The 24,412-nt window shown below is 46.6% G+C and overlaps 1 protein-coding gene across 3 annotated transcripts; it reads left to right on the top strand.

Moving 5' to 3' along the window:
* The first annotated feature begins 3,430 nt into the window (after nucleotides 1-3,430).
* Nucleotides 3,431-23,339, top strand: Mro (maestro). Of its 3 annotated transcripts, XM_057788813.1 has the most exons (8): nucleotides 3,431-3,493; nucleotides 7,522-7,668; nucleotides 14,263-14,362; nucleotides 16,303-16,449; nucleotides 18,160-18,345; nucleotides 21,256-21,411; nucleotides 21,969-22,076; nucleotides 22,370-23,339. In XM_057788813.1, exons 3-8 carry the CDS (start codon nucleotides 14,267-14,269, stop codon nucleotides 22,421-22,423), a joined length of 747 nt encoding a protein of 248 aa, XP_057644796.1. In that variant the 5' UTR covers nucleotides 3,431-3,493; nucleotides 7,522-7,668; nucleotides 14,263-14,266; the 3' UTR covers nucleotides 22,424-23,339. The 3 variants fall into 3 exon arrangements, with proteins under 3 accessions (XP_057644796.1, XP_057644797.1, XP_057644798.1); XM_057788814.1 differs by lacking the exon at nucleotides 3,431-3,493 and having other exon boundaries at nucleotides 7,306-7,668; nucleotides 22,016-22,076; XM_057788815.1 differs by lacking the exons at nucleotides 3,431-3,493; nucleotides 16,303-16,449 and having other exon boundaries at nucleotides 7,306-7,668.
* The last annotated feature ends 1,073 nt before the right edge of the window (nucleotides 23,340-24,412 follow it).

Here is a 24,412-nt window from a genome sequence, read left to right as displayed (position 1 = left end):
TACTTTCTAGATGTGTGTGTTTATCACTCTGCTGTTAGATTTGTAGCATAGACTGTGTAATAGCGAATTCACCTTTCCATTTATTCTAATGGTGGCTTAAACTTCCTGATCACACAGCTAGACGTCCCCTTCCTCTAGGGACTGGGTCAAAAGAGAGAAGGACAGCCTTCCCCTCCCCCACACTGGCATGTGAGGAGGAAAAGGACCGTGGGTGACTGACCTGTCCAGTGGTGGTTAGGCCCTCTCGTGCTTACACTCAGCTAGGATTGAATTCACGAGATACTTCTTCTGAAATCAATGTGTGACTGTTTGTCACTTGTCAACTTTGTTTCCAGAAGCCTGCATCAAGGGGCAAATGGAAAGGGATCTGTCTCCCCCTTCATTGCTCAGAACGTGCGCCTTTTTTCTTTTTAGAGTGTATTCTATTGGGAGATGTAGAGTATGAAAAATAAATTTAAATTTTATTTCTATGCTAAAAGATATAAAGGGGAGAAGATCTAATTTGTCATTTTCTTACTCTAATAATCTTTATTATTTTATAAAAATGAAAATAACTACTTTTAACAATAAAATGCAAATAATACATGATTGTGTACATTTGAAGTTTTCTCCCTCACCCATTGCTGCTGTCCCAGAGGTTCTTGTTAGTGATTTCTTTAATATCTTTTCAAGAAAAAAAAGACATTCCAGTTTATCTTTCTTTCTTTTGTTTTAAAGAAGATTTATGTTTATTTAGGTTTATGTCCGTGTGTGCAGGTGTGGCAGAGCTGGAGGGGCAGAAGAGGACATGAAAACCCTTGAGCTGGGGTTACAGGCAGTCATGAGCCACCCAAGATGGAAGAGCAGGCAGCACTCCTAACAGCTGAGGCGTCTCTCCAGCCCCAGATTATTTTGCTTTTTAAAGACACACAGAAGCTGAATTGCAGTATGGTCTCTTGTGCCCCTGGATGTTTCTCCCATGCTACAGTTCACTGCTTCCTTGGCAGCACACAGAGATCTGACAGGTCCTTTTTATAAAGCACCTAGTATTATGGCATCCAACAGAATCCCAGGCTGGGCTGTCACTCAGTTGATAGAGTTCTCGCCTCCTGAGCTCGAGCTCTGGGTTCAATCCCCAGCACCAAGAAAACCAGAAGCTGCAGCTCCCGGGATGCCAGAATTTCAGTCTTCCTCAGCTACAAAGTAAATCCAAGGTCAGCCTGAGAGATATGAAACAGTTTCTAAGTAAATAAATACATGACGAAAGTATTCCAGTATATTTATTTAACCCGTTCCTTGCTGGCAGGCTTTTGCAGCATTTGTTTTGCTATAATAATAAATACCCTTCATCCAATAGTCTCTTATGACACCTTGCCATCATTAACGACCAGGGCTAATGCATACAGAGGCAGAAGTGGTACCCTGTACACAGTGGGCATCATTCACTGTAGATCTCATAACTTTAAGTACTTATTATGATTACTTTATGGCAGATGGACATAAAATCTTTTCTCAAAGGAGTTCCCTTTCCTAGTTTGCCCGATGAACCACAGCCTTGGATAGAGAACTCTGTAAGAACCACTGGTCTAAGGGCACTCACATGTGGACTTTTGGCAGCTATTGTCCACTTTCCCTGCTAAAAGCTTGCATCAGTAGGCCTTGATTCTGCCTAGGGTAGAGCTTCGTTCCTAAAATCTAAATCTCAAGTTGTTTTAAGTATAATCAACAGTCTCTTCCCTGAGTTTATAAAAAGAGAGAGAAAGAGAGAGAGAGAGAGAGAGAGAGAGAGAGAGAGAGAGAGAGAGAGAACAGAAGTAGCAACCAACAACAAAGGCTCCAAATCCCTGTGTGTGTGTGTGTGTGTGTGTGTGAGAGAGAGAGAGAGAGAGAGAGAGAGAGAGAGAGAGAGAGAGAGAGAGAGAGAGAGATTTGCACATTGCTGCCCTCCTGTTCTTTCTGGGTAATGACCAAAAATGAACCCCTGGAAGGAGTATGTACCATCAGCTGATAAAGGATGCTTCTCTTGGTCCCAGGGTTCCTAGGATCCACGCTGTTGGTTTGTGAACACACACGTGTTGACAATGGCCTCCTTGGGTTTTTTTTTTGGGGGGGGGAGATCTCAAGTAACCAATCCTGGGAAAAGAGCCACAGTGCTGTGATGGAGTTGTGGGGAGAGAGGGGCATTGTGGGATTGAATATGGTGAGTTCAAGGATGCCTATTTCGGGCTGCATAGAGAAATGCTGTCCTGTAGGAATCTTCCTCTTACAGAAGGGTCCATGGTCTCACCTTGTAAAACACTCTGGGTTCCGACTTAACTGCTTTCTTGGTCAAACAGCATCAGACATGGCTCTCCTGTCTCATGATATCTATGTTTGTGCCCATTTAAATGTGAAAATGAAAGGAACAGGACAGTCATGAGGGCGCGGGGAGGTTACTTTAAGAAGGAGGATGTGAGGGAGTTGGAGGAAGAGTGCTCACCCTGGCCTTCCATAAGCCCTGGATTCAATCCCCACTACTGATAAAGGAACATTGTATTTTAAGGCCAGGCACGGTGGTGCATACTTGTAACCCCAGTGCTTGGGAGATGGAGACAGGATGATCAGGAGGGTATTCTCAGTAGCTACACAGTGAGTTTGGGGCTAGCCTTGGCTACATGAGACCCTGTCTCCAAAAAAACAAAACCAGGCATGCAAAAAGGGGGGGGGGAGCCAAAGGCTAAAAGCGGTTCAGTTGCTACCAACAGTTATGATTTAAATTCGATTCCTGGTGAAGAAGAAAACAGACTCCAAGGCTTCTGGCCCGACACAGCCCCCAGTGAGTAAATAAATAATATAACTTTATATAATATATAAAGGACACGTTAAGCACTGTTCAAAATAGACTTAATAGAGAAACAAGGAAGAAGACAGAGAAGGCTGTGAGAAAGACTCCGCCCTCCGCAGTGACCAGCTGGTCAAGGCAGAGGCCATACTGAACCCCAAGATCCCAGCCCCATTAACCGACTTTGAAGCTTTAAGGGAGGCCACTATTCACAATGCCTCTGTTTCCCTCCTTGTCCCACAGGCAGAGAATCACTCCACCCCCAAGGCTGGAAGGTCAAAACCCTTTAGGACGCTAAGGGCAGAGGGGAACACGCACACAGACGTGGCTACGGCCGGCTCTTTTCTGTTGGCGCTGTTGATCTGCTTTCTGTTGATTCACACAAAAACACAGCAGCTTGCGGCCAGCTCAGGCAGCAAGGAAAACACACCACAGGAGTCTTCCGAGTGTGCAGAGCCATGTACCGATATTGTATCTCCAGCATTAGCAGGGGTAGAGAGTCTACAAAGGGCTCTTTTGTGTATCTCTCTTAATCTGCCCAGTGTTTCGTCTTCAAGGACGAAATATAGCTCACTGTGCATTTCGGGTTTTCTTAAAGGATGGGGTGTTCCTAGAGTTAACGGTCCTCACCGTTCATCGGGATGTGCACAGAGGGAAAACCAGGCGCCCCGGGCTCCTCATTGCATAGCTCAGGTAAGGCCACTGCAACCAGTTTCTGGATTCCATCTGTTCTGTTTGGTTTGTGGTACAACACAGGCTGTTGATCTGTATGGGTTTAACCAGAAGGACCAAAAAATGACTATATAAATTCATGATTACTTCTGGGAAATAGGAATACTGGGGATCCTGTGGGCGTAATGAACTAGAACTCCTCCTCCTTCCCTCCCTCCCTCCCTCCCTCCCTCCTCCTTCTTTCCCCCTCCCTTCCTTCTCTCCTTCTGCCTTCTCTGCTAGTCCTGGGGATAGAACTTAAGGCCTCCTGCACGACGGGTAAGTACTCTACCACTTGAGCTACGACCCCAGGACTCTCCTTTGAGGCCCGTCATTTACATTTATTATACACTGACTTTATTCCTGGGCCTCGTGTTCCTCTGGGATGTCCTTTGCTTCCATGTCACCTCCTCTTCTAGCACAGGAGCAGTCTGTCCTTTTCAGCAAAGATCATCTTAATGGGGCAGCAGTGTCCACATACGAAGGGACTCTGGCCACAGGCTCTGTGAGGATGGGGCACACAGTGGGGGCTTTGTTTGCCTGGGTTTGCTCAGTACTGAAGACTCTGTAGTAGTTGGGTGTTGTGAATTACAGGCCACCAGTGTGTGTCCTGGAGAGAGAGAGAGAGAGAGAGAGGGAGAGAGAGCGAGCCTGTGAGATCTCTGTCACTCTGCATCCTTTAACAGCGACCTAGTGCTCTCTTGGGCTCCTGGAGTGCTGGGTTCTGTGCCAGCCGGGCTATCTGGCCTGCTGCACTTGTTCAGGGTGTTGTGATCATAGGTGACACGCTGGCTCTCGGGCATTTGTTGGATCACTGGACACGAGTACTTTAGTGGCCTGGGCAGTTCCTAGTATTCTTAAGGGGGTGGTTTAAATTTCTCGGTACTTAAGGCAGTGTGGGGTTTTCTAGGGCAAAGGTGATGCCAGTGCAAGGACTGGGAGTTATTAACAATGATCGTCAATCAAGGAAGGCAGGAGAGCAGAAGGGAGAGAAGGGGGACAAGGACGCAGCAGAGAGCCGCTTCCTGTTTAGTTTGCAGAACTCTGCAGGAGCCGGGGCGGTTAGAGACTCCCGGGTCACTGTGCATGCTTGGAACTGAGGGTGAGCCCAAGCATCTTTCTGTGGCCTGCATTTCACTCCAGATTTGAAGCAGTGGCCATCACTTTCTTACTAAAGCATATGCATGCAGGGCATTGGGGAGGTGACAGAGGTCAGGTGGGCTGGGGGTGTGGAGACTAGCCACGGTTAAATACTTGCCTGGCTGGTATCGACGAGACTCCATCTTGGGCCTCCTTTTTTCCCCCCGTGGTGCCCTCTTTCTGGTCAGTCTGGATGCAGGTGGCCTGCCTTTACCGTGGATTTTCTCAGCCACTGCCCTTTGCTTCTCATGGTTCTTAATCAGCAACTTCTATGGCACTTTCCTTTGTGATTGGCAGGGACGCCATATAGCCCACCTTCTGTCCTCTCCTGGTGGGCTCTCAGGGGGCAGAGTGAGCATTGCCTTCAGCTGCTGAACAACCTGGAATAAAATAGAATCAAATAAACCCTTCCCTCTTTTTAGGAGTGAAAGTCTTTGACAAGGCTTGGCCTAGCGTTTCCTGAAGTAAGATGAGAAGCAGAAAGCTCAAGTTCCTCCTTTTAGATGCATTTCTGACTGGACATTGCACACGCAGACAGGGAGCTCTCCTGTCAACACTGAACGAAAGAGAAGCCATTTTGACAGGTTGTTTGTCTCCCGAAGGAAAGTGAACTGTCTATGGATCTGATCTGCCTTTTTCACGAGGGACGCGGGGGAAATAATGACTTTTGGTGCCTGTTTTTCTAGTGGTATCACCCCCTGTCCATCCCTGACAAAACGAAAATGTCAGTGGAGAACGAAAAGAGAGCTCTCAAATAATCAAATTAAATCATTATCGTGTGCTGCTTCTTAAGGACAGCACGTTATCTGAATATCAGTATGTGACAATCAAGTGACCAGACAGATTTTTCTAATTCCCAGAATCGCATGGTGGCGTAAGGCTCAGGGAGAGGAGTCTTGGGTTGTCTTGGACATTGCGTCTTGATAAGCAGTCTTTACAAGTTGGCGCACCCTGTGTTGTGGACACGCGGAGTCCTAGTCCCACCCATGTCCTTGTGACGACGGTGTACCGGGGCCAGGGTCAGGCCGCTGCTGGTTTTCTCGGGGCTTCCAGTGACTGCTGCTAGATTCAGCTCCGATTTCCCTGGTGGCTTTGAGCAGACAACGAAGCAATGGCAAGAGAGAGGACATTATACTCTATCAAATGTCTTTAATTTGGATACAGGGTAACAGCCGAAAGAAGGGATTCTTAACAGGGTACCAGCTGGGGTTGGAGGCATGGCTCAGAGGCAGAAGGCTTGCTAATCACAGGAGAGGACACTGTTCCTCTGTGTCTGAGTGCATGCAGGGGTGGAGATTTCTTTTCTGGTCTTCAATATGTGGTCACAGTGCACACAGCCCAGGCTCCCCTTCACTGCGTTCCTCTGCCCCTGGTATAATCCTGTCCAGTACTAAATGTCCAGCATCCGGATGATGCCTTTAAAAATCCATTCCTACTCTCGCAGATGTCTCTGAACAGATTAAAGCTAATTTGGAAGACCTGAACTTGCAAATCCACAGGATTTCTGATTTCATGTAACATACCTTGATTCCTGTGATTGCCTCCTAGGTTCAGGAGGGTAGGGGAGGAGGAGGCACCACTCTGCACCCCAGAGGTACCCCTCCCCCTGTGCCATTCACTCGACCTGTCCCTCCACATCCCCTGTGCTGTTTCTATCCTTGCCCTATTGAAACTGCACCTCAAAGATCAACTGTGGTATTCTCAAAGTTCAGTCCAGAGAGGGTTTTGTTTTATCTCCATTTTTCTTTACTCCGGACCATTGATTTCCTTTCTCCCCCTCTGATGTGCTTATGTGGTTTATATTTATCCCCCTATCTATCACCTAACTGGAATTTTTAGGCTGGTCCTTGGCATAGCAGCATCCCTGCTGGGAGTCCAAGCATGGGCATGCCTGTGGTGGGTTCTCACTCTGCCACTAACTGTATAAACTGAGAACAGGAGAGAACAGGAGGTATTGGTCCCTTGGTTTGGTGTCAAAATTAAATAGAATAATCTAAGTAATATTTACTTTAAGGCTTAGAATGAGGAAGTATCCATGAAGGTTACCTGTTAGCGAAACAGGCCCTCAAATCTGTGTAAACAACCGCCTCCCTCTTACCCCGGCCCCTTTAAGGCCATTTTACACTCCTCGTCCCACACAGGGCCAGTCAAGAAATATTTGCATCAATTTAGAATCATGCACATGGTGGCATAGTTCAGGGAAGGAGAAGCGATAACGCGGGAGGCTCCAGAAGGCTGCAGGAGCGGTAGAAGCCTCGTTGTTCAGTTTTTAACTAATAAATGATTTAAGTTGTTGAGTGTTTGAATCGCTCCTTTCCAGACATATGGAGTTTATTGAGCAAGAGGTGGCATTAGCAGTTAAAATACTTGTTAGTGCGACAGTCAGTTTACAAGTCTGCAAGATTAAATTCTGCTCTAACTGGCTTATGTGGGGAGAGGCGACCAGAGCTTGGAAGCCTTGACTGAAAGAACGCCTCCATCTACTGGCGATATGGAGAAATGACACCGGGCGGTGCGGGTCTTGGTTGGGGGTAAAAGTCCTCAGAATTGTCATTCTTTCTGCAGAAACTGTGGGCGGGACTGGACAGGAGGAATTAAAAAGGGCGGGCACAGCAAGCAGCACGTAAGAGATGCTTCTGTAATGTAGAGGCGGAAAGAGCACAGCACCTTGGGCGAGCGACAACCTTGTGGGTGGCATCATTGGAGAGCAGTCCCGTGCCCGTGTCTTGTCTGCCTCCCTCAACCCCCAAGCCTCACCATCTCGTACTCACGGATCCCCTCTCTTATTGGTTTCACTTTCCTATTCTCTACCGGCTCCAAATTCCAAGACGACCCTTCTTCACCTTCTGGTTCCTCTTTTTGTATGGAAGGAAACTAGGGCTGGGAAAATCGCGCTGAGTCACCACATTTGGCGGCCAGTCCAGAACAGCTGGAACAGAGTGCCTCCTGAGGGGCCACAGGTCAGCCTCCACCTCTACAACAGCAAGTCCTCACGTGACAGCCACCCCAGAAGCCAGGTAAGGTGACTGCAGATGTCTCAAGCCTCTCTGATCAGCCGTGCAGGCGCCCTGGTTCCCACATCATCCTGGAATGTGCTCTGGCCACTGGCGTTGGAGGGAATTGAATCCCAAGAATGTTGCTACCTAGTGATGTTTCCTTTGGAAGATGGAAATGGATCATAACACACCTGAAAGCCATTTATTATGTTTTTCTATTAAAAAACTATGTAAATAGGTCAGTAGCTGGGTTATAGAGCCTTGTGTCTTAGCAGAGTTTTAGGGTAGGAAGACCTGAAGGAAAATATGGATGCTTCAGATGGAAGTGTCTGCACCCTTGGTCAGCTCACAGGGAGTTGGTTGTCTAGTTTTGAGGTTCTGATGGTGACTACATACAGATTGTGAGCCAGCAGAGGTGCTGCACAGCCTTGGCCCCCAGATTCTGAGTGAGACTGGGACAGAAGGGTTGCGAGTTCAAGGACAGTCGGGAAGTTAAAAAGCTAAAAAAAAAAAAAAAGAATTATTTTTTGAGAAAAAAGGAGTAGGGGTTTCAGAATTTTGAATTCAATTGCTGGTTGAGTTTGGATGAGCTATTTTGTAATATACTAAGCCCCAGGGTTTTACTTTTTTCTCTAAAAGGAAGAAAATGAAGCCTGCCTGTCAATAAAATGTGGAAATTAAATGAAATACAGTAAGAATTAAATGAAATTCTTTTTTGACCTGATGGGGCTGGATTTAGTTAATAAAGAAGTTGGTTAGAGACTCATAAAAGCTAATGCCGCCAATATGTCCCCTGAAGTACAAGCTTCCTACTAATTCAAGGTGTGGCCTTTTCTTTTAATATTGATCTACTAGCTGACTTTTTTTTTTTTTTTTTTTTTTTTTGGTTTTTCGAGACAGGGTTTCTCTGTGGTTTTTTGGAGCCTGTCCTGGAACTAGCTCAGGCTGGTCTCGAACTCACAGAGATTCGCCTGCCTCTGCCTCCCAAGTGCTGGGATTAAAGGCGTGTGCCACCACCGCCCGGCCTACTAGCTGACTTTTTGAGTTGTTTTCTTATGCGGACCACACGTGTAATGCCATGCAATTTTTACCTCTGATTTGTTTTACTCTAGCAAGAACTTAAACTTTCTAAGTTACCTGCAACATCATTTCAATTCAAAAAGTCACTCCAGAAGGCACGATTTTCCTCAAACTTTGTCTGTCTGTACACAGCAATATTTTAACCACTTCCCCATCATGAAGTCATCCTAGATTATCTAACTTGGCTTCCAGGGAGTGATTTCCTCTCCTTATATACTCAAACACTTTGAGGTGTCTGATCCCTTGCACACCAATAAATAATTAAGTAAACGAATTAATTTCACGGTTGCAGTAACAGGTGTAGCTGTGAACTGCTTCTTGGAAAGCATGCTCCCCCCATGGAGCAGCAGTAGTGAGCAGTGTCACCCCTGCAGTGGGTGACAAAGTTCACATGGGGCCCAGAGAATCACAGTTAACCTTCAGCCCGTGTCAAACAGATGGATTGAGGGCATCCCCGCGCTTAAAGTGCTTGACCTAATGCCTCGCAAACAGAAGCGCCTCTCCTACCGTTTGCAGCTGTCTTATCCTTATCATAGCTAATGAGTTCGGAGTTCGAAGGGGAGTTCGAAATCTAGCAGTTTTCCCTATCATTTTATAGCCGAGGAAAAAATACAACTCTAAACTGGGTCTTCATAAAATGCCTTGTGGCTTCAGTACGCGGACAGGTGTTCATCGTGAAGCTAATGCTTGCCTCTCAGGGAGTTATACTGGTGAAGGTGTTGGAACAGTGCTGGGAAGGCTTCTAGTTCCCCATCCTTGGCTTTTCTGTATGACTAGACAGAACCACGGTGTTAATGGCCTTGGGGGTAGCGGAAAACCTTGACCCTGCGCGTGGTGCGTGGGGGACACGTCTGGAGGCGATGGGCTGCATTAAGCCGTGTTTAAAGGGATAAAACAAGTGTCAGGCAGACTCTTGTCTTCAGCTTGAGGTGTCCGAACCTCCTCCTCCTTGGACCCCTAGCCCAGGTCTCACTAAGCTCAATGGTAGAGCCTACCTCTAGTAGGCAATGGCTGTTGAGAGCCTATGGGAAGAGCAAAGTGACCAGGACTCTGTGTCCTGCATTCATTGGCAGTTTTTTACCGTGTTCCTTTTAGACAGCTTGTGTTGTCTCAGGTGGAGATAACTCTTGGGTTTTAATTGGGTGGGGTGTAAAGGTCACAGCTCCTGGAAGGAAGCCACTGGTACCGAGGGCGCTGCTGGCACCAGGGCTTGTACGATGCCTTTAACTCTGAGTTTGCTTTGCTTACTTATCTGTCTTTAGTTTTTGAGGCAAGGGATTATTCTAGATTATTCTAGAGCCTAGACCTTTCTGGGACTCGTGGCCTTTCTGCTTTTGCCATCTGAAAGCTTCAAGGGTAAGTGTGGACCACCGCACCTGTTTGCTTCTTCTTCTCATTTGTTCTTATTTCATTTATTTTGAGACAGAGTCTCTCCGTGTAGCCTGGGATGGTGCCCTGGAACTCACTATGTAGTCTAGCCTGGCCTTGAACTTGCCCTCCTCCTGCCTCTGTCTCTTGAGGGCTGGGATTACAGATGTCGTTTTGCTTTTAAAGGAAATTTTAATAATGGTATTCTGCCTAGACAGGGTAACTCATACCATTAATCCCAGTACCAAGGAGACTGAGGCAGGGGGATCTCAAGTTTGAAGCTAGCTTGTACTACTTAGCTAGCTGAAGGCCAGCCTGAGCTATATCTTGAGACTTGCTTTTTAAATACAGAGGGTTGGGGCTATAGGCCCGTGGTAGAATTCGTGTCCAGCATGTACAAACCCCTGCACTTGCTCTTCAGTACTGGGAGGGGGAAAAAGCATGCTAGAATCTAAGATCTCTGCATGCTAAGATCATGCTTTTTTACTGGGTTACACCCTGAAGCCCCAGACTGATTTTAATTTTATCTTCACAATTATCTTAGTTCATGTCTTTTGCTAATACCAAAGCACCAGAGACGGGGTAAGTAATAGATTTGGGCTCTCCATTCTGGTTCACAATTAAAGGACCCCATCAGAGGATCGTTTTCTTACTGACAGGGTCCTGAAGTGTTGCGGAAACATCCCCGGTGAGAGAGCAGCTCAACAAAATGGATTCTACAACTGACTCACCATTGTGATAAGATTAACCCATTGGTCCTTTGATCACATGAATGGTTTACTAGTGAGGGCAGAGGCTGAGTCGGCTCATAGTGAGCGTTAAATTTCAGTGTGAGGCTGGAGTGGCTAAACCATGTTCAAGCCATAGCAACTGTGAACTTCAGTGTGCAACACGTGCTGCAGTTCTTTACTTTCCTCAAGGATCAACTTCCCCTCTCAGAACACGACCCAAGCCCTTCTGTGACTTCTGGGGTCTCTACTGACGTATGGCCTCCGTTCCAGGAAGCATGCCAATCTTGGGGTTGTTAGTTCAGAGATTCATGTACACTAGTGTTTGTTTAGTGATACCAAGAGTCTCGGACAGAAAATGTGACCCTCAGGCCCTTGGCTGCCTGAGATTCTGGCCCAGTAATTCTGAAGTGAACCTGGGGTCTGACAAGTCCCAGAAATGCTGGTGTGGAAGGCTCCCCTATCAGTGTGGAAACCACTTTTAAGCTTGAATTCAAGATCAAGACACGTTCTGGATGGCGGTCTGCCTGCTGACAGGAGATTGTAGCTCTGATCTCATGAGGGGAAACAGGGAATACTGGAGAGGGTTTGCTAGAACAAGGGGCAAGCTAGGGCAGCACCTGTGAGTGCCTCTCTATGCACAGGTGCTGTGTCTTCCAGGAGGGGCCACACAACTTTCCTTCACTTCGCCCTGCTGGGGAACATTCCATGACTTTGAATTCTAGTCCTGCCTGTTAGGACCAGGGCTGCTGCTTGGTTTCTGAAGCTGGGGGAGGCCACCTTAGCTGGCCAGTGTCCTCTGTGTCCCAGTTGCTCTTGCAAAAAGAAGTTGTGCATAAGAAACAAGGAATAGCTTGTTTTCTTGCGCAGTGGAGAGTAGCCCAGTTATGTTTTATTTTGCCATGGGACACAGATGCCAACTACTCCACAGTGAGGCTCATGGTCTCCTCACTGCACAGGCCCCAGCCTATCAGATTAGTGCTTTTTCAAGTTACCAGTAACCTGTCTTCGTCAGGAATCTGTTGACACTGACCCAGAGTGTCCTGTCCAAGGAGAAACGGGGTCTACTCAAATATAAAGTTGCCTGGAGAAAACCCCACGGACAACCACACATTTCTTTTGTTGTTTCTGCTTTGACTCAGTATGGTTCTGTGAGTCCTACATTCTGGAGGGACAGCCTTTCAATGCTGCGATTTCTTTCTTGCAGGATGGTGGTCGTAGAGTGTGCTCTCCCGCCAGGCCAGTAGTAGCTCAGTACCACCCGGGAGTTGACTAGAAATACAGATTAATAGGCTACCTGCTGTTCTAGTGCACAAAATCAGGAACTCTGAGGACTGGTCCTGGAATGTGTGTGTTTTAATAAGTTCCCCCAGGCAGTTCTGATGTATGCTCACGTGTGAGAACCGCTGAACAATGTGAAATCCTGTGTGTGTGTGTGTGTGTGAGTGTATGTGTGGTGTGTGTGTGTGGTGTGTGTGTGTGTGGTGTGTGTGGTGAGTGTGTGTATGTGGTGTGTGTGGTGTGTGTGTGTGGTGTGCACACGTGTGCGTGCATGCACGCCTGCCTGCCCGTGGAGGTCAGAAGTTGACATTAGGGGTCTTCAGTTGCTTGCTACCTATTTTTTGAGACAGGGCTTTTCATTGAACCTGGAACTCACAATTGCTTAAACTGGTTGGCTAGCAAGCCCCAAGGAATCCTCCTCTTTCTGCTTCCCGAACCCTGGGATGACAAGGGTGTTCTGCCATGCTTGGCTTTTCTGTGGGTGCTGGTATAACTAGAGGTTTCTCTCCTGCCTGTCAGGTCCTGAATAACTACTCTGAGGCTTAATATTAATTATAAACTACTTGGTTTATTAGCTCGGGCTTATTATTAACTAGCTCTTACAAATTAAGTTAACCCATTTCTATTAGTTTATATTTTACTTCATGTCTTGCTTTCCCGGTGGCTGCTGGTGGCAGCCTGAGTCTGCCTTCTTTTTTCCATTTATCTTTTTTTTTTTTTTTTTTTTTTGATTTCCTGCCTGGCTCTATTTTGCCTGGCTATTGGCCAAGTCAGTGTCTTTATTAACCAATAGTGATAAAACATATTCACAGCATACAGCAAGACACCCACATCATGCCAGATTCAAACGTGGCTCCTCATCTTGTACAGCAAGCTCTTTCCTGACGGGGCCATCTCCTCATCTTCATTTTTCTAATGTTTAATTTTAGTTCCCATTGTAGGGACACAGGGAGATCTGTTGACCAATGATAAAGGAGAAATGGGAGTGAAGAGGTGTTTTTGAGAACTGCATGAATGAGTGCTGTGTGTCTATTTCTCCCATCCCTCTCACCCCCCAACTCCTCTTGTGTTGTGGCCCCCACTGTCCCTCCAAAATCCATGCTCTCTTCTTTACTTATTGTTGCATGTATATACATATATGTACACACACGTACAACCTACTGAGTCCACTTAGTATTGCTCACGGGCATGCATCCAGGGATGATACGAATATTTGTGTTTTGGAAATGGATTGGACAATCCAATAGTAGCGAGTCCCTGAAGGAAATAGCTTCTTTCTGATCAGAAACATTGGTCACTGAAGTGATTACTTACATTGTTCTATTATTAAATAAGATTCAGGAGTCAGATATTGGGGTAAATACCTCATCGATCCAAAGAGCAACGGAGGAATGATCAGCTGACCCTGACTTTCCACGCTTCCCCAAATTGAAAAGGATTACACATCTTTGTAAAGCCCTCCCAGCTACTTCCTATATCCCCATATCTCTCTTCTCCAAAATCTCCATGGCTAATTCTGGTCAGCCAATTGACTCTCCTCTGTGATTCAAGATAAACTTTATTGGCAGTCTTGGAGTGTCCGTGTGAACAAATACCCCACAACAGAGTACTGTGGTAGTTTGAATGTAACTGGTCCCCTATTCTCATGGGGAGTGGTACTATTAAGAGGTGTGGCTTTGTTGGAGTGGGTGTGGCTTTGTTGGAGGAAGTGTGTCACTGCAGGGGTGGGCTTTGAGGTTTCCTATGTACTCAGTATCTCAGTAAACTTCCTGTTGCCTGTAAGATGGAGGCCCCTCAGCTCCTCCAACCTGCATGCCGCTATGCTCCCTGCCTTGATGATAATGGACTGAACCTCTGAAGCTGTAAGCGGCTTCCTCAATGAAATGTCTTCCTCCATGGTATCCCTTGACAGCCATAGAAACAGTAACTAAGTCAGGCACTGATAGGTAACTAGATGTGTTTTCATGACTTCCAAAAACAAAAGACAGGGAAAACAAATCCCCACCTACCTCTATGTTCAACCCAATCAGCTGGTCCAATGTGTTGCTGCTTAAGAGGCTGGGATCTCTTGGGTGGGATTGTGATTGGCACTGATACTTCACACGCATGTTTGTGAGTCATAACGGTGATTTTGTTCATATTTTTCCTTTCCTTTTAGCTTCATGGAACAGACACAGAGAGTCCTGAGCCGGACCCCTCCTTTCCCTGCTTCCCAACCCAGGAAGAGAAGGACATTGGTGCGATCTTTCTTTTCCAAGGTCAGACACCAGTGACTCTTCCCACCACGATGTCGCCACCGTGTAAGATGTGCACCTGCTTGCTCTGTGCTAGAATTGCTCTGCCTGGGCTCCTTCTGGGAGCCGTGGAATGACTTCTTTCAACAGGGAGAGAGGGTGCTTATGAGAAGTTGAAATGAGAAGGATTCAGCTTGCTGATAACTCAAAAGTTTAAAAGAAAAAAAAGGAACTGTAATAAACACTCAGAAATAGCAATGCTGGAAAGTTACAAGGTCTTCTACACAGTGCTGAGCAAACAGCCTGATCTGGACCTGGACCCTGCATCCATTCCTGCTTCCTTCCAGAGTATGGGGCTAGCTTTGTCTTTGGCATTCTCTCTTCTCTCTTCTCTCCTCTCTCTCTCTCTCTCTCTCTCTCTCTCTCTCTCTCTCTCTCTCTCTCTCTCTCTCTCTCTCTCTCTCTCTCCATCCTGATATGAATGCAGGGGCTTTCTCATCATGGCGCACATGTGGAGGGAGGAGGGCGATCTTGGATGTCTGTCCTCACCTTCCACCTCTTTCGAGACCATGCCTCTCTTTTTGTTGCTACCACATAGCAGTCATCTCACGTACCTTGGGATTCTTCTTCTCCCATATTGCCATAGGAAACTTGGATTATAGACAGGTGCCACTGTGCCTGGCTTTACCTGGGGCTCAATCTCAGGTCTTTATGGTGGCATGGGAAGTGTCTTATCCATCATCTCCCTGGTCCCTAGTTGGGAGCTTTCATTGTCTGGGGTCTGATTCTAATGTGGGCTGCCTAGTTCTGTGCCCCGAGGAACACCAGTGCCTTCTTGTCATTGGTGCTCATCTGTTCTCTAGGAGCGGGTAGCTCATCTGATCATGAGAAAGGTAGCCTATATCTTGATCTATCTTCTATTTTATCTATATCTTATCTCTTGTCTTACAGTTACTTAGTGTTTAGTTTTAGAAGCATAGAATTTTGCGTAGAAGCACAGTGCTTCCCCATTGTGGTGTTTTTGCTTTTTCTGCTTCATCTAGTGAATTCAGATGTTGGGACAACGTCCAAATGTCCTGAGATGTTTACATATGTGTAATTGATATTTGTTGAGATGTTGCCAATTGAGTCACATGCTAGTAAGGGGTTGGGGACAGTGACTATTGAGAAAGGTCTCTCAAGATTTATCATATTGCTGGATGGAGAGGCAGGGACATCAGCCTGACTGCAGAAGAATCAAGAGAAGAATTGGAAGAGAAGAATTGGAGAAAGCAGGTATCATACAAACATGTCATTCATTTTGTTTAGTTAAAAGGACAGCAGAAGGATGAGAAGGACTTGGAGGAGGAAGAGGGTCAGAGTACTTTTCAGAGAAGAGAAATACCATAGCATACGCTAGAAAAGGGACCTGTGTCTCAAGGACAGTCCCCTTTCCTCTTAGCCTCGGTCACACAATTTACTACCGTGTGTCTCCCCAGTGACACACACACACAGAGGGGGGCACGCGTGTTTACTTATCTTTAGTTTAGAAGAAAAGAAACTTGAATAGGCAAAATAGCATCTTCTTTAGAGAGAGATGTTTGGAGCTGAGTGCAGAGTATGAGTCTGAGCCCTTTTGGATTGATTCATTCTCTCTCTCTCTCTCTCTCTCTCTCTCTCTCTCTCTCTCTCTCTCTCTCTCTCTCTCTGTGTGTGTGTGTGTGTGTAGCATGCCAGATGTCTCAACTTCAGGTGTCTTCTTCATTGCGCTCCACTCGCACTAGACTGGAGCTCACTGGTTTGGCTAGGCTGCCTGGCCAGAGAACTTCTTTGTCGTTTTTCCAAGTGCTGAGATTCTAGGCATGCACTGCTACACCCAGCATCTTATGAGGGTGCTCCAATCTTCATGTGTGTCGAGCAAGCACTTTACCAACTGGACCATCTTCCCAGCCTCTGAATTAACGCACTTTTGACCCACCACCCAGGTCTCTTGGAAACTGAGGTTGCGGAAGCAGGAACCTTTGAAGAATGTGTTTTTCATCTTGGCAGAAAGAGCCCGGGATCCTAATGCTAAAAAGCGCCATCTGGCAATGAGAGGCCTGGGCACCTTGGCCCATGAAACCCCTGACAAGGTAGGGAAGGTAGAGTTGAGACAGCCTTCCTAAGACTCTGAGTCCTAAAGCATGGAGTCCCCACAGCTGGGGCATGTGCCCATGGATTGCTAACACTGTAACAACTCACACAGACCTAGCAGTAAACAGTGCTATCTGTGTTGGGGGCCTGAGTATGAGCTGGATCAGTAGCTCAGGATCTTGCAAACCACTGTTGGCTAGACTGTGGCTTCCAGAAGCTCAGGGTGCTTTTCCAAGAATGGCTTTTTGCAGAACTGGCTCTTCCAATGGTAGAATTGAGGTTTCTCTTCCCTTGCTGGCTGTCTGCTGGGGGCCACCCCCCTTTACCCAGGATCCACACTCTCAAAACATGCTAACCTCTCTCTTCAAGGTGTGTCTCGCTCCTGTCTACTCTATGGGAGTCTTGCATAATGTAGCTTAGCAACCAGGAGAGACTCTGGTTACTTTTGTCACTTCAGGCTAGAGGCAAGCCACTGGTTCTGTTTACACAGGAGGACAGATTACGTAAGGGTGTTACTCACTCAAGGTCGTCTCAAGTGGACACACCTCAGCTCTGTCAGCCTTGGGAAATGAGCTAGGGGACTGACTGACACAGGTTCATGCTGTTCTCCTTGAGAATCTAAATGATTGTCACAGATTGTTTGTTTAGTGAGAACCACTTTCATACCCTGTCCGGAGCACCTGTCCACAGGGATACCATTTTATGTCCTCTCCATTACAAAGACACCCAGCTCTCTGAAGGGCCCTAGAATACTCTGGTCCACCCTCTCTGCTCTTGAAGTACTTCACCAGCTCCATGACCCAGAGGCCTTATTCCTGTTTGTCCTTTCTGTTCTTTGAAGACCTAGGGGGCTCTTGGACTGGATTACTAGAAACATTTGTATTTGGACAAGAGTTGGTAGAAGATATACATACACACACGTGGACGGCATGAACACAGAGAGAACTGCTTGTGAGGAAGGAGGGGAGCAGCAAGAAGAGTGGGGGCAGGGAGTGTTACAAGGAGCAGGGCCCCTTGTTTATCCCTGCCACCAGGCTAGCTTAGTCCCCGAAGCACAGAAACTGTATTAATTGAAACACTGCCTGGCCCATTAGCTCTAACTTCTTATTGGCTAATTCTTACATATTAATTTAACCCATCTCCATTATTCTGGGTATCGCCATGTGACTGTGGCTTACTGGCAAGATTCTAACCAGTGTCCGTCTTAGGCAGAAGATCCATGGTGTCTCTCACTCTGCCCTTCTTCCCAGCATCCAGTTCTGTCTTCTCTGCCTACATATGTTCTGCCCTATCAACAGGCCAAGGCAGTTTCTTTATTCATTACCCAATGAAAGCAACATATGAACAGAAGGAACTCCTACACCAAGGGAGGACGGGGAGGGTAGCACGGGATGAACATGAGCAAACATGAGCAAACAATGATATATATGTTAAAAAGTCATAATGAAACCCTATATTCCTTTTTGCATTAACAAAAAATATTAATTTAAAGAAGAAGGGAAAGACAGCTAGGGCCTCTCAGTCCCAATTTGGGGTTACTGGAAGATTAGGGATGGGACTGCTTTTTAATTTGAATAGTGTGTGTGTGTATGTGAGAGAGAGGTGTGTGTGTGAGAGGTGTGTGTATAAGTGTGTGTGAGAGAGAGTGTGTGGATGAGTGTGAGTGTGTGTTTGAGTGTGTGATACTAATGCTTTTTCAACCTCTATAGCAGGTGAAAAAGTACAAGAAAGTTTTCCTTGCCCTCCTGGTGCACGGGCTGTATGACCCCGTGAGTTCTGACGTTATCCACGAGAGCATGAAGACTCTGACCATCATGCTGGGCAAGATCCAGGGCCAAGACCTGGGCTCCTTCTTCGTAGATATCACTCTTCAGACCAGGATTCTACTGGACGATGTAAGTGAGAAGGGTAAGCGTAAAATCTTGGGCTATGAAATTGTCCTGGGTTAAAAATGAGGATCCCAAGTCATGTGGTGGTATTGCCTTTAACCCCAGCAGAGGCAGAGGCAAGCCGAGCAGAGACCAATCTCTGTGAGTTTGAGCTTTGCCTGGTTTACATAGTGAATTTCAGGACAGCCAGGACTACATAAAAAAAAAAAAAAAAAAACTGTCTCAAAAAACAAAAACAAAAGGAAATGAGAACTTTAGGTAGTATGTTTCTTAAGAACAAGGTCTGCATCACTCAGGAATTTATGAATCAATTTTATTGAGAGGAGTTATGGGTGGGGTTATGGAGAACATAAGACATGCAGAACCCAGTCACTCCCTTTTGAAGAACTTTCATGTCAAGAGGGAAGTGAACATGTGCAGTAGTGATGACAACAGTGTTGATGGTGATGCCAGCCGGTGCTCAGTACTCCCTTCTACAGTGATGATGATGATGCCAGCCGGTGCTCAGTACTCCCTTCTACAGTGATGATGATGATGCCAGCCGGTGCTCAGTACTCCCTTCTACAGTGATGATGATGATGCCAGCCGGTGCTCAGTACTCCCTTCTACAGTGATGATGATGATGCCAGCTGGTGCTCAGTACTCCCTTCTACAGTGATGATGATGATGCCAGCCGGTGCTCAGTACTCCCTTCATTGCAACAAGTTAGCATTTAGTGAGCCCTTCCTGTGTGTCATTCACAGTGCCAGGCGGTTGCCATGGATACTTATGCAGTCCTTACAACAATCCTCTTCAGTGGGTACAACAGTGATCTTTATTATAAAATGAGAAAACTGAGGCACAGAAAGTTCAGGGACTGCACTCAGTTCACTGAGGCAGCACACACCCTGAATGCAGCCGACTGACTGCAGCCGCTGCCCTGTTAGCCCCCAGATAAAATGCGCCAAGCAGGAAGGGCTCAGGTGCAACCTGTGGTCTCAAGTGAAGATGCTTGCACGGCCAATTTGCAGGCTGAAAAACAACCTGCTACTGTCTCTCTATCAGAGACAGCACCTGTCAGACATCCCTCAGACCTTTACTTAGCACAACCCAAAGCAACTTCCACCTGTCCCTGTCGCCTAAGTCCCAAGCTAAACAAGAGAAAAGGAGAGTCATGGAGCTCACAGAGCTCAGAACCTATATCGGAGTTACTGGCACGCTTGTCAATGGTCATCTTTCCTCCAAAAGAAGAGATGTTAGGATATTAGTGGAGACGGCCCATGCTGGCCCAGAACCCTATATATAGCCCAGGTTGGCCTTGATCTCATGGCAGTCCTCCTGCCTCAGGTCCTAAGTGCTAAGGTTACCGGCATGAGCCCTGTCTAGATGTTTGCTATTGAATGTAAACCTATCTTGTCTGAGAAGGGGGTAGGAAGATGTGTACATTACCACCCTAGGATGTCAGCACAAGTCTTGAGGACGTAGCCTTAAATCCTTCTGGTGCTGTCTAAACTTCAGTTGATTTTTATTCAACTACTTTGTTTTTTCCTTTCTTTTCTTTTAAGATTTACTTATTTATTATGTATAGTGTTCTGCCTGTATGTATACCTGCATGCCAGAAGAGGGTGCCAGATCTCATAGTGTGAGTCACCACATAGTTGCTGGGACTTGAACTCAGGACCTCTGGAAGAGCAGCCGGTGTTCTTAACCTCCAAGCCATCTCTTCAGCTCCTCACCTACTTTTTAAACCCAGTTTACATGCCAATTTTTGGAGCAGAATCCTTGGTCGTGTAGAAAAGGATGGGCAGAATCTAGGCGAGAGTTACACTGTCAATATGGCCTGCTTCGTGCTGTGTTTGTCGGGATATACCCCCACTAGACGATTGTCATACTCTTGGGAGACAGGTACCTGGCTTATACATTCCTGTACATAGGTATCAGGGGATCATGGGGCAAGTTCTCAATGAGTCACGTATGCTAAAATATATTTTTGGATATTTCACAAAATGATCAGTGCTGTTTCAGTCTTTGTGACCCAGTTCTAGATGTTTCTTTCCCTTTGAAGAGGGCCATCCCCTGTTCTCTCTGGTTTCCCTGGAGCTTGGACAGGATTGTGAACTGCTGATACAAAAATCCATGTACCAGCAGGGTGGTGGTGGCACACACCTTTGTTCCCAGCACTTGAGAGGCAGAGACAGGTGAGACTCTATGAGTTTGAGCCCAGCCTGGTCTACAGAGCAAGTTCCATAACAGCTAGGACTGTTACACAGAGAAACTTTGTCTTGATCAACCAAAACAAAACAAAAATCTGTGTACCAAGTAAGGAGGAGACTGGGCACCTTCACTTGCTGCTTATCTCATGGTATGATGATGAACACATGCTGACAGTCTCTGAGCCTTGACATCCCTGCCTGAGAAGGCAGATGTGTGGAGCAAACAGTTTATGTAGGAGAGAAGAAGCGGATGGGCTCCCAAGGAAGAGCTAACAGATGAGAGTAGAGGCAGGGAGAGCTGTGAGGGTGTGGGGGAAGAAACAAGATCTTTATTCCCTTGATCGGCAGGAGAAACTCAGACAGTAGGGAGAGGAGATATGGCTGAAATGGTGGGAGGGAGGGAGGGAGGGAGGGAGGGAGGGAGGGAGAGAGAGACGGGAAAGGAGGGAGACATGGGAAAGGGAAGAAAGGGGAAAGGAGAAAAAGAAATGAGAAATGAAAGGAGGAACTTTTTAGCTAACAGTGTGGAAGCAGCTCCTAGATAGACTGAAAGGAACCCAAGGCGCCTACCACCGCTGGTGTTTGTCCCCTGGTGTCAGAAGGCACAGGGTCTTGAGTATGATGCCCCCCTTTCTGTGCAACTCAGAGCGATGGTCGTGGTCTGTTCTGATGGAGGCCTGTTGACGGTGTTCGGCTTTTTGTTGTTGTTGATGGAAACCCATAGGAGAACGACGGTGTGCGGTACTTGGCCTTTGTTCTGTTTGGGCAATTGGCTGCATTTGCTGGGCAGAAATGGAAGAAATTTTTCACTGACCAGGTTAACCAGACACAAGATTCCCTCCTGACCCATTTACAGGACAAAAGCCCTCAGGTGGCCAAGGTGAGACAACCATTCTTTGCTCATTTTGTTAAATCTTTGCTGTCCATGGAGGGGGTGGTGGTAGCTCTGCTAAGTGGAGAAGCCGGGCCCTGGAGTTCCTGCCAGTTAGAAAGACCTGTACGGTATCTATGTAAAGCAAAGGGGCCTCTAGGGTGCAATCTCCCCTACTTCTGCTTTGATCTGTCTCTGCCCAATCCAACACCTGCTGCTGCTGCTAGAAAGACAGGGAAGGCCAGCCATCAAGGATGGTGTGCAGAGTTCTACAAATTCATCTTGGGGGAGGGGAGGAAGACAGCATGTGGATGCGTGTAATTGTGAGCGGGGCTGTGCACCTGGCAGAGCGGTGTCCTCTCCGTGTGCTACAGAACGAGCCACGGCCATCCCACGAACAGAAATCCTTCAAGTTTCAAGCTCACAAATGACCTGAAAATTACATTCCCAGTCTTGGTGGCTCTGACCTGAGATTGGCTACAGTCCTTTGGGATCACCTTCCCTGCCCGGAACGCTAGAATTCTCTAATAGTTTAGGCAATTGGATGGCAATGTTATTTCCCTCAGGCTTGCAAAACGACTGTGCGAGCCTGTGTTCCGTATCTGAAACCCAGGAAAGAGCAGCGTTTCCAGAGTGAAGAAGACCAGCGGAACCCCAGACTTTCCCGGCAGCTGGTGAGTGGGTCAGGGAGGAGAGAGTTCTCCCGGGAGTCCCTCCCCTTCAGGTACTTAGCACCGGAAGTGGCCCAGTGCAACAGGAAGTTGCCTCCTCCTACCTCCTAAAACAGCTCAGGCGGGTATTGCAGTTGCAAAGGATCCGTAACACGAAGCAAAGGGCAGGATTCCTGGAAGATGACACAGTGTTACCATTTGCTCAGTTCTAATCCTTGGCTGCTTCCACTCCTGCGGCTTCTCCTGGTGTCCTGCCCGCAACCTCCCTCACATGTACCTTTTCTAATTTCTTCCAGAGCCATTGTCATCCTGAGGTCCTGCTGTTCTTCTATGCCAATAAAATCCTCTAAGTCCAGAGCGGCAGAGAAAATGGCCCCATGTGAGTGCCCTGCTCCGGGCATCCCGTTCCCTCTGCTCTGTCTCATTGGGTACCTCTTTGACTCTGCTCATATGATAGTAACAAGAGAGGATGTCAGAGAGCTACTGAGGGCAAAAACAATCTCCTGGAAGTGTATCTCTGCACTCAAAGTAAAATTCTACATTACTTTCACAGATCTCATTTCTTCCCTAAACAAACAAATTTGTTTAGAGGTATATGCTTCCTTTTCTAAATTGTGTCTGTGTGTGTGTGTGTGTGTGCGCCTGCACATAAATGTGCATGATTGTGGAGGTGAGGACAACCTCAAATACTGTTCCTTTGGTATCATCCACCTTTCCACTGAAACAGGGTCCTCAAACAGTCTGCGGCTTGCAGATTAGGCTAGCCTTGATGGCTGGTGAGCCCCTGTTGTAACCACACTCTGGTGAACCCAGCTTTTTTTTTTTTAATTCTCTCATATATTATGTCGCTCATATATTATATCTCAACCATAGTTTCCCCTTCATCCATTCTTCTCAGTCCCTTCCCCTACCTCCTCTCTTCCCAAGATCCACTACTCCTCTGAAAGAGAGAGAGAGAGAGAGAGAGAGAGAGAGAGAGAGAGAGAGAGAGAGAGAGAGAATGTGAATGCAGGCCTCCCAGGGATTTCAACCAAACATAGCTTAACAAGTTACAATAAACCCAGGCACAAAATCTCATATCAAGACTGGATGAGGCAACCCAGTTGTGGGAAAAGGGTCCCAAAAGCCACAGGGGTTGAGAGCACAGCCCACAGAATCAATCAAGCAGGGTTCATAGAGCCTCACAAAAACTGAAGCTGTAAACACGGATCCTATGGGTCTGATAGCTCCTCTGCATATATATTATGGTCATGTAGCTTGGTGTTCTTGTGGGACTCTTAACAGTGGGAATGGGGGGTAGGGGGTGGGGGCATCTCTGACTTTCCCAGCTCTTAGTTTATTTTTATTTATTTTTTTAATAAGGGTTCTGGGGTCAAATTTAGGCCCTTGTAACAACCGGGCTATCTCCCTGGCCCAATAGACGCACACTTCCTTAAAGACATTTAATATGCCAGGTGTTCCAAAGCACCTTCCTCAGCTCCTCTCTGTCAGGTGTAACATGCATTTCTAATATGTAACTTCTGATATTTTGGAGAGTAACTGTTATTATAAACATTTTTAAAATTGTTTTTCATGGTTTGTTCTTTGCTGTTGACATCTTTTCTTGCCCAGATACAGAAAGGTAGTTTGCAAAGTTTCTTCACTTTCTCATGATCTTAAAATGTCATTATCTTCAAGATTATCTTTTAAAAAACCAACAATAAAAAGAAATATTGTCAAAAATTCACAGGATGATGATAACTTACAGAATAAAAACAGTAACATTTATTGAGAGTACTTACAACTGTGGTGTTTGAATGAGAATGGCCCCATAGGCTCATAGATTTGAATGCTTGTTTCCCAGTTAGTGGAACTGTTTGGGAGGGACTGGAAGACATGTCTTTATTGGAGGAGGTGTATCATTGAAGGTGAACTTTGGATTTCAAAAGCCCACGGCAGGTCCAGTGTCTCTTTTTCTGCCTATTGCCTGTGGGTGACAGGGTCCGTTCTCTACTGCTGCTCCAGCACCATGCCTGTCTACTTCCTGCCAGGATGCTCATGGACTAACCCTCTGAAGCTGTAAGCAAGCCCCCAACTAAATGCTTCTTTTCACAACAGCTGCCTTGGTTATGGCGTCTCTTCAGAGCAACAGAATAGTCACTACGACAGGCACTAATAACTTTTTGAAAGTATCATATACAACAACTGTATACAGCAGGTGCTAATATTTATTTATTGGGAGTGGGCACATGTCACAGTGTCTATGAGGAAATCAGAGGACAGCTCGAGGAGTCAATGCTCTCTTTCCACCATGGGGGTTCCAGGAGTCAAACTTAGGTGGTCAAACTTGGCAGCAAGCA

This window comes from Chionomys nivalis, chromosome 14 (genome assembly GCF_950005125.1).
Source record: "Chionomys nivalis chromosome 14, mChiNiv1.1, whole genome shotgun sequence".
In the NCBI taxonomy this organism is placed as follows: domain Eukaryota; kingdom Metazoa; phylum Chordata; class Mammalia; order Rodentia; family Cricetidae; genus Chionomys; species Chionomys nivalis.
The sequence above is the reverse complement of the archived record's forward strand: the minus strand, read 5'-3'. Positions and strand labels throughout refer to the sequence as shown.

Excerpts from the sequence above, each read along its gene's own strand:
- Mro (XM_057788813.1), top strand. The coding sequence starts at position 14,267 with ATGGAACAGACACAGAGAGTCCTGAGCCGGACCCCTCCTTTCCCTGCT. Across the intron at positions 14,363-16,302 it reads TGCGATCTTTCTTTTCCAAG|GTCTCTTGGAAACTGAGGTT; the intron begins GTCAGACACCAG and ends CCCACCACCCAG. Across the intron at positions 16,450-18,159 it reads CCCATGAAACCCCTGACAAG|CAGGTGAAAAAGTACAAGAA; the intron begins GTAGGGAAGGTA and ends CAACCTCTATAG.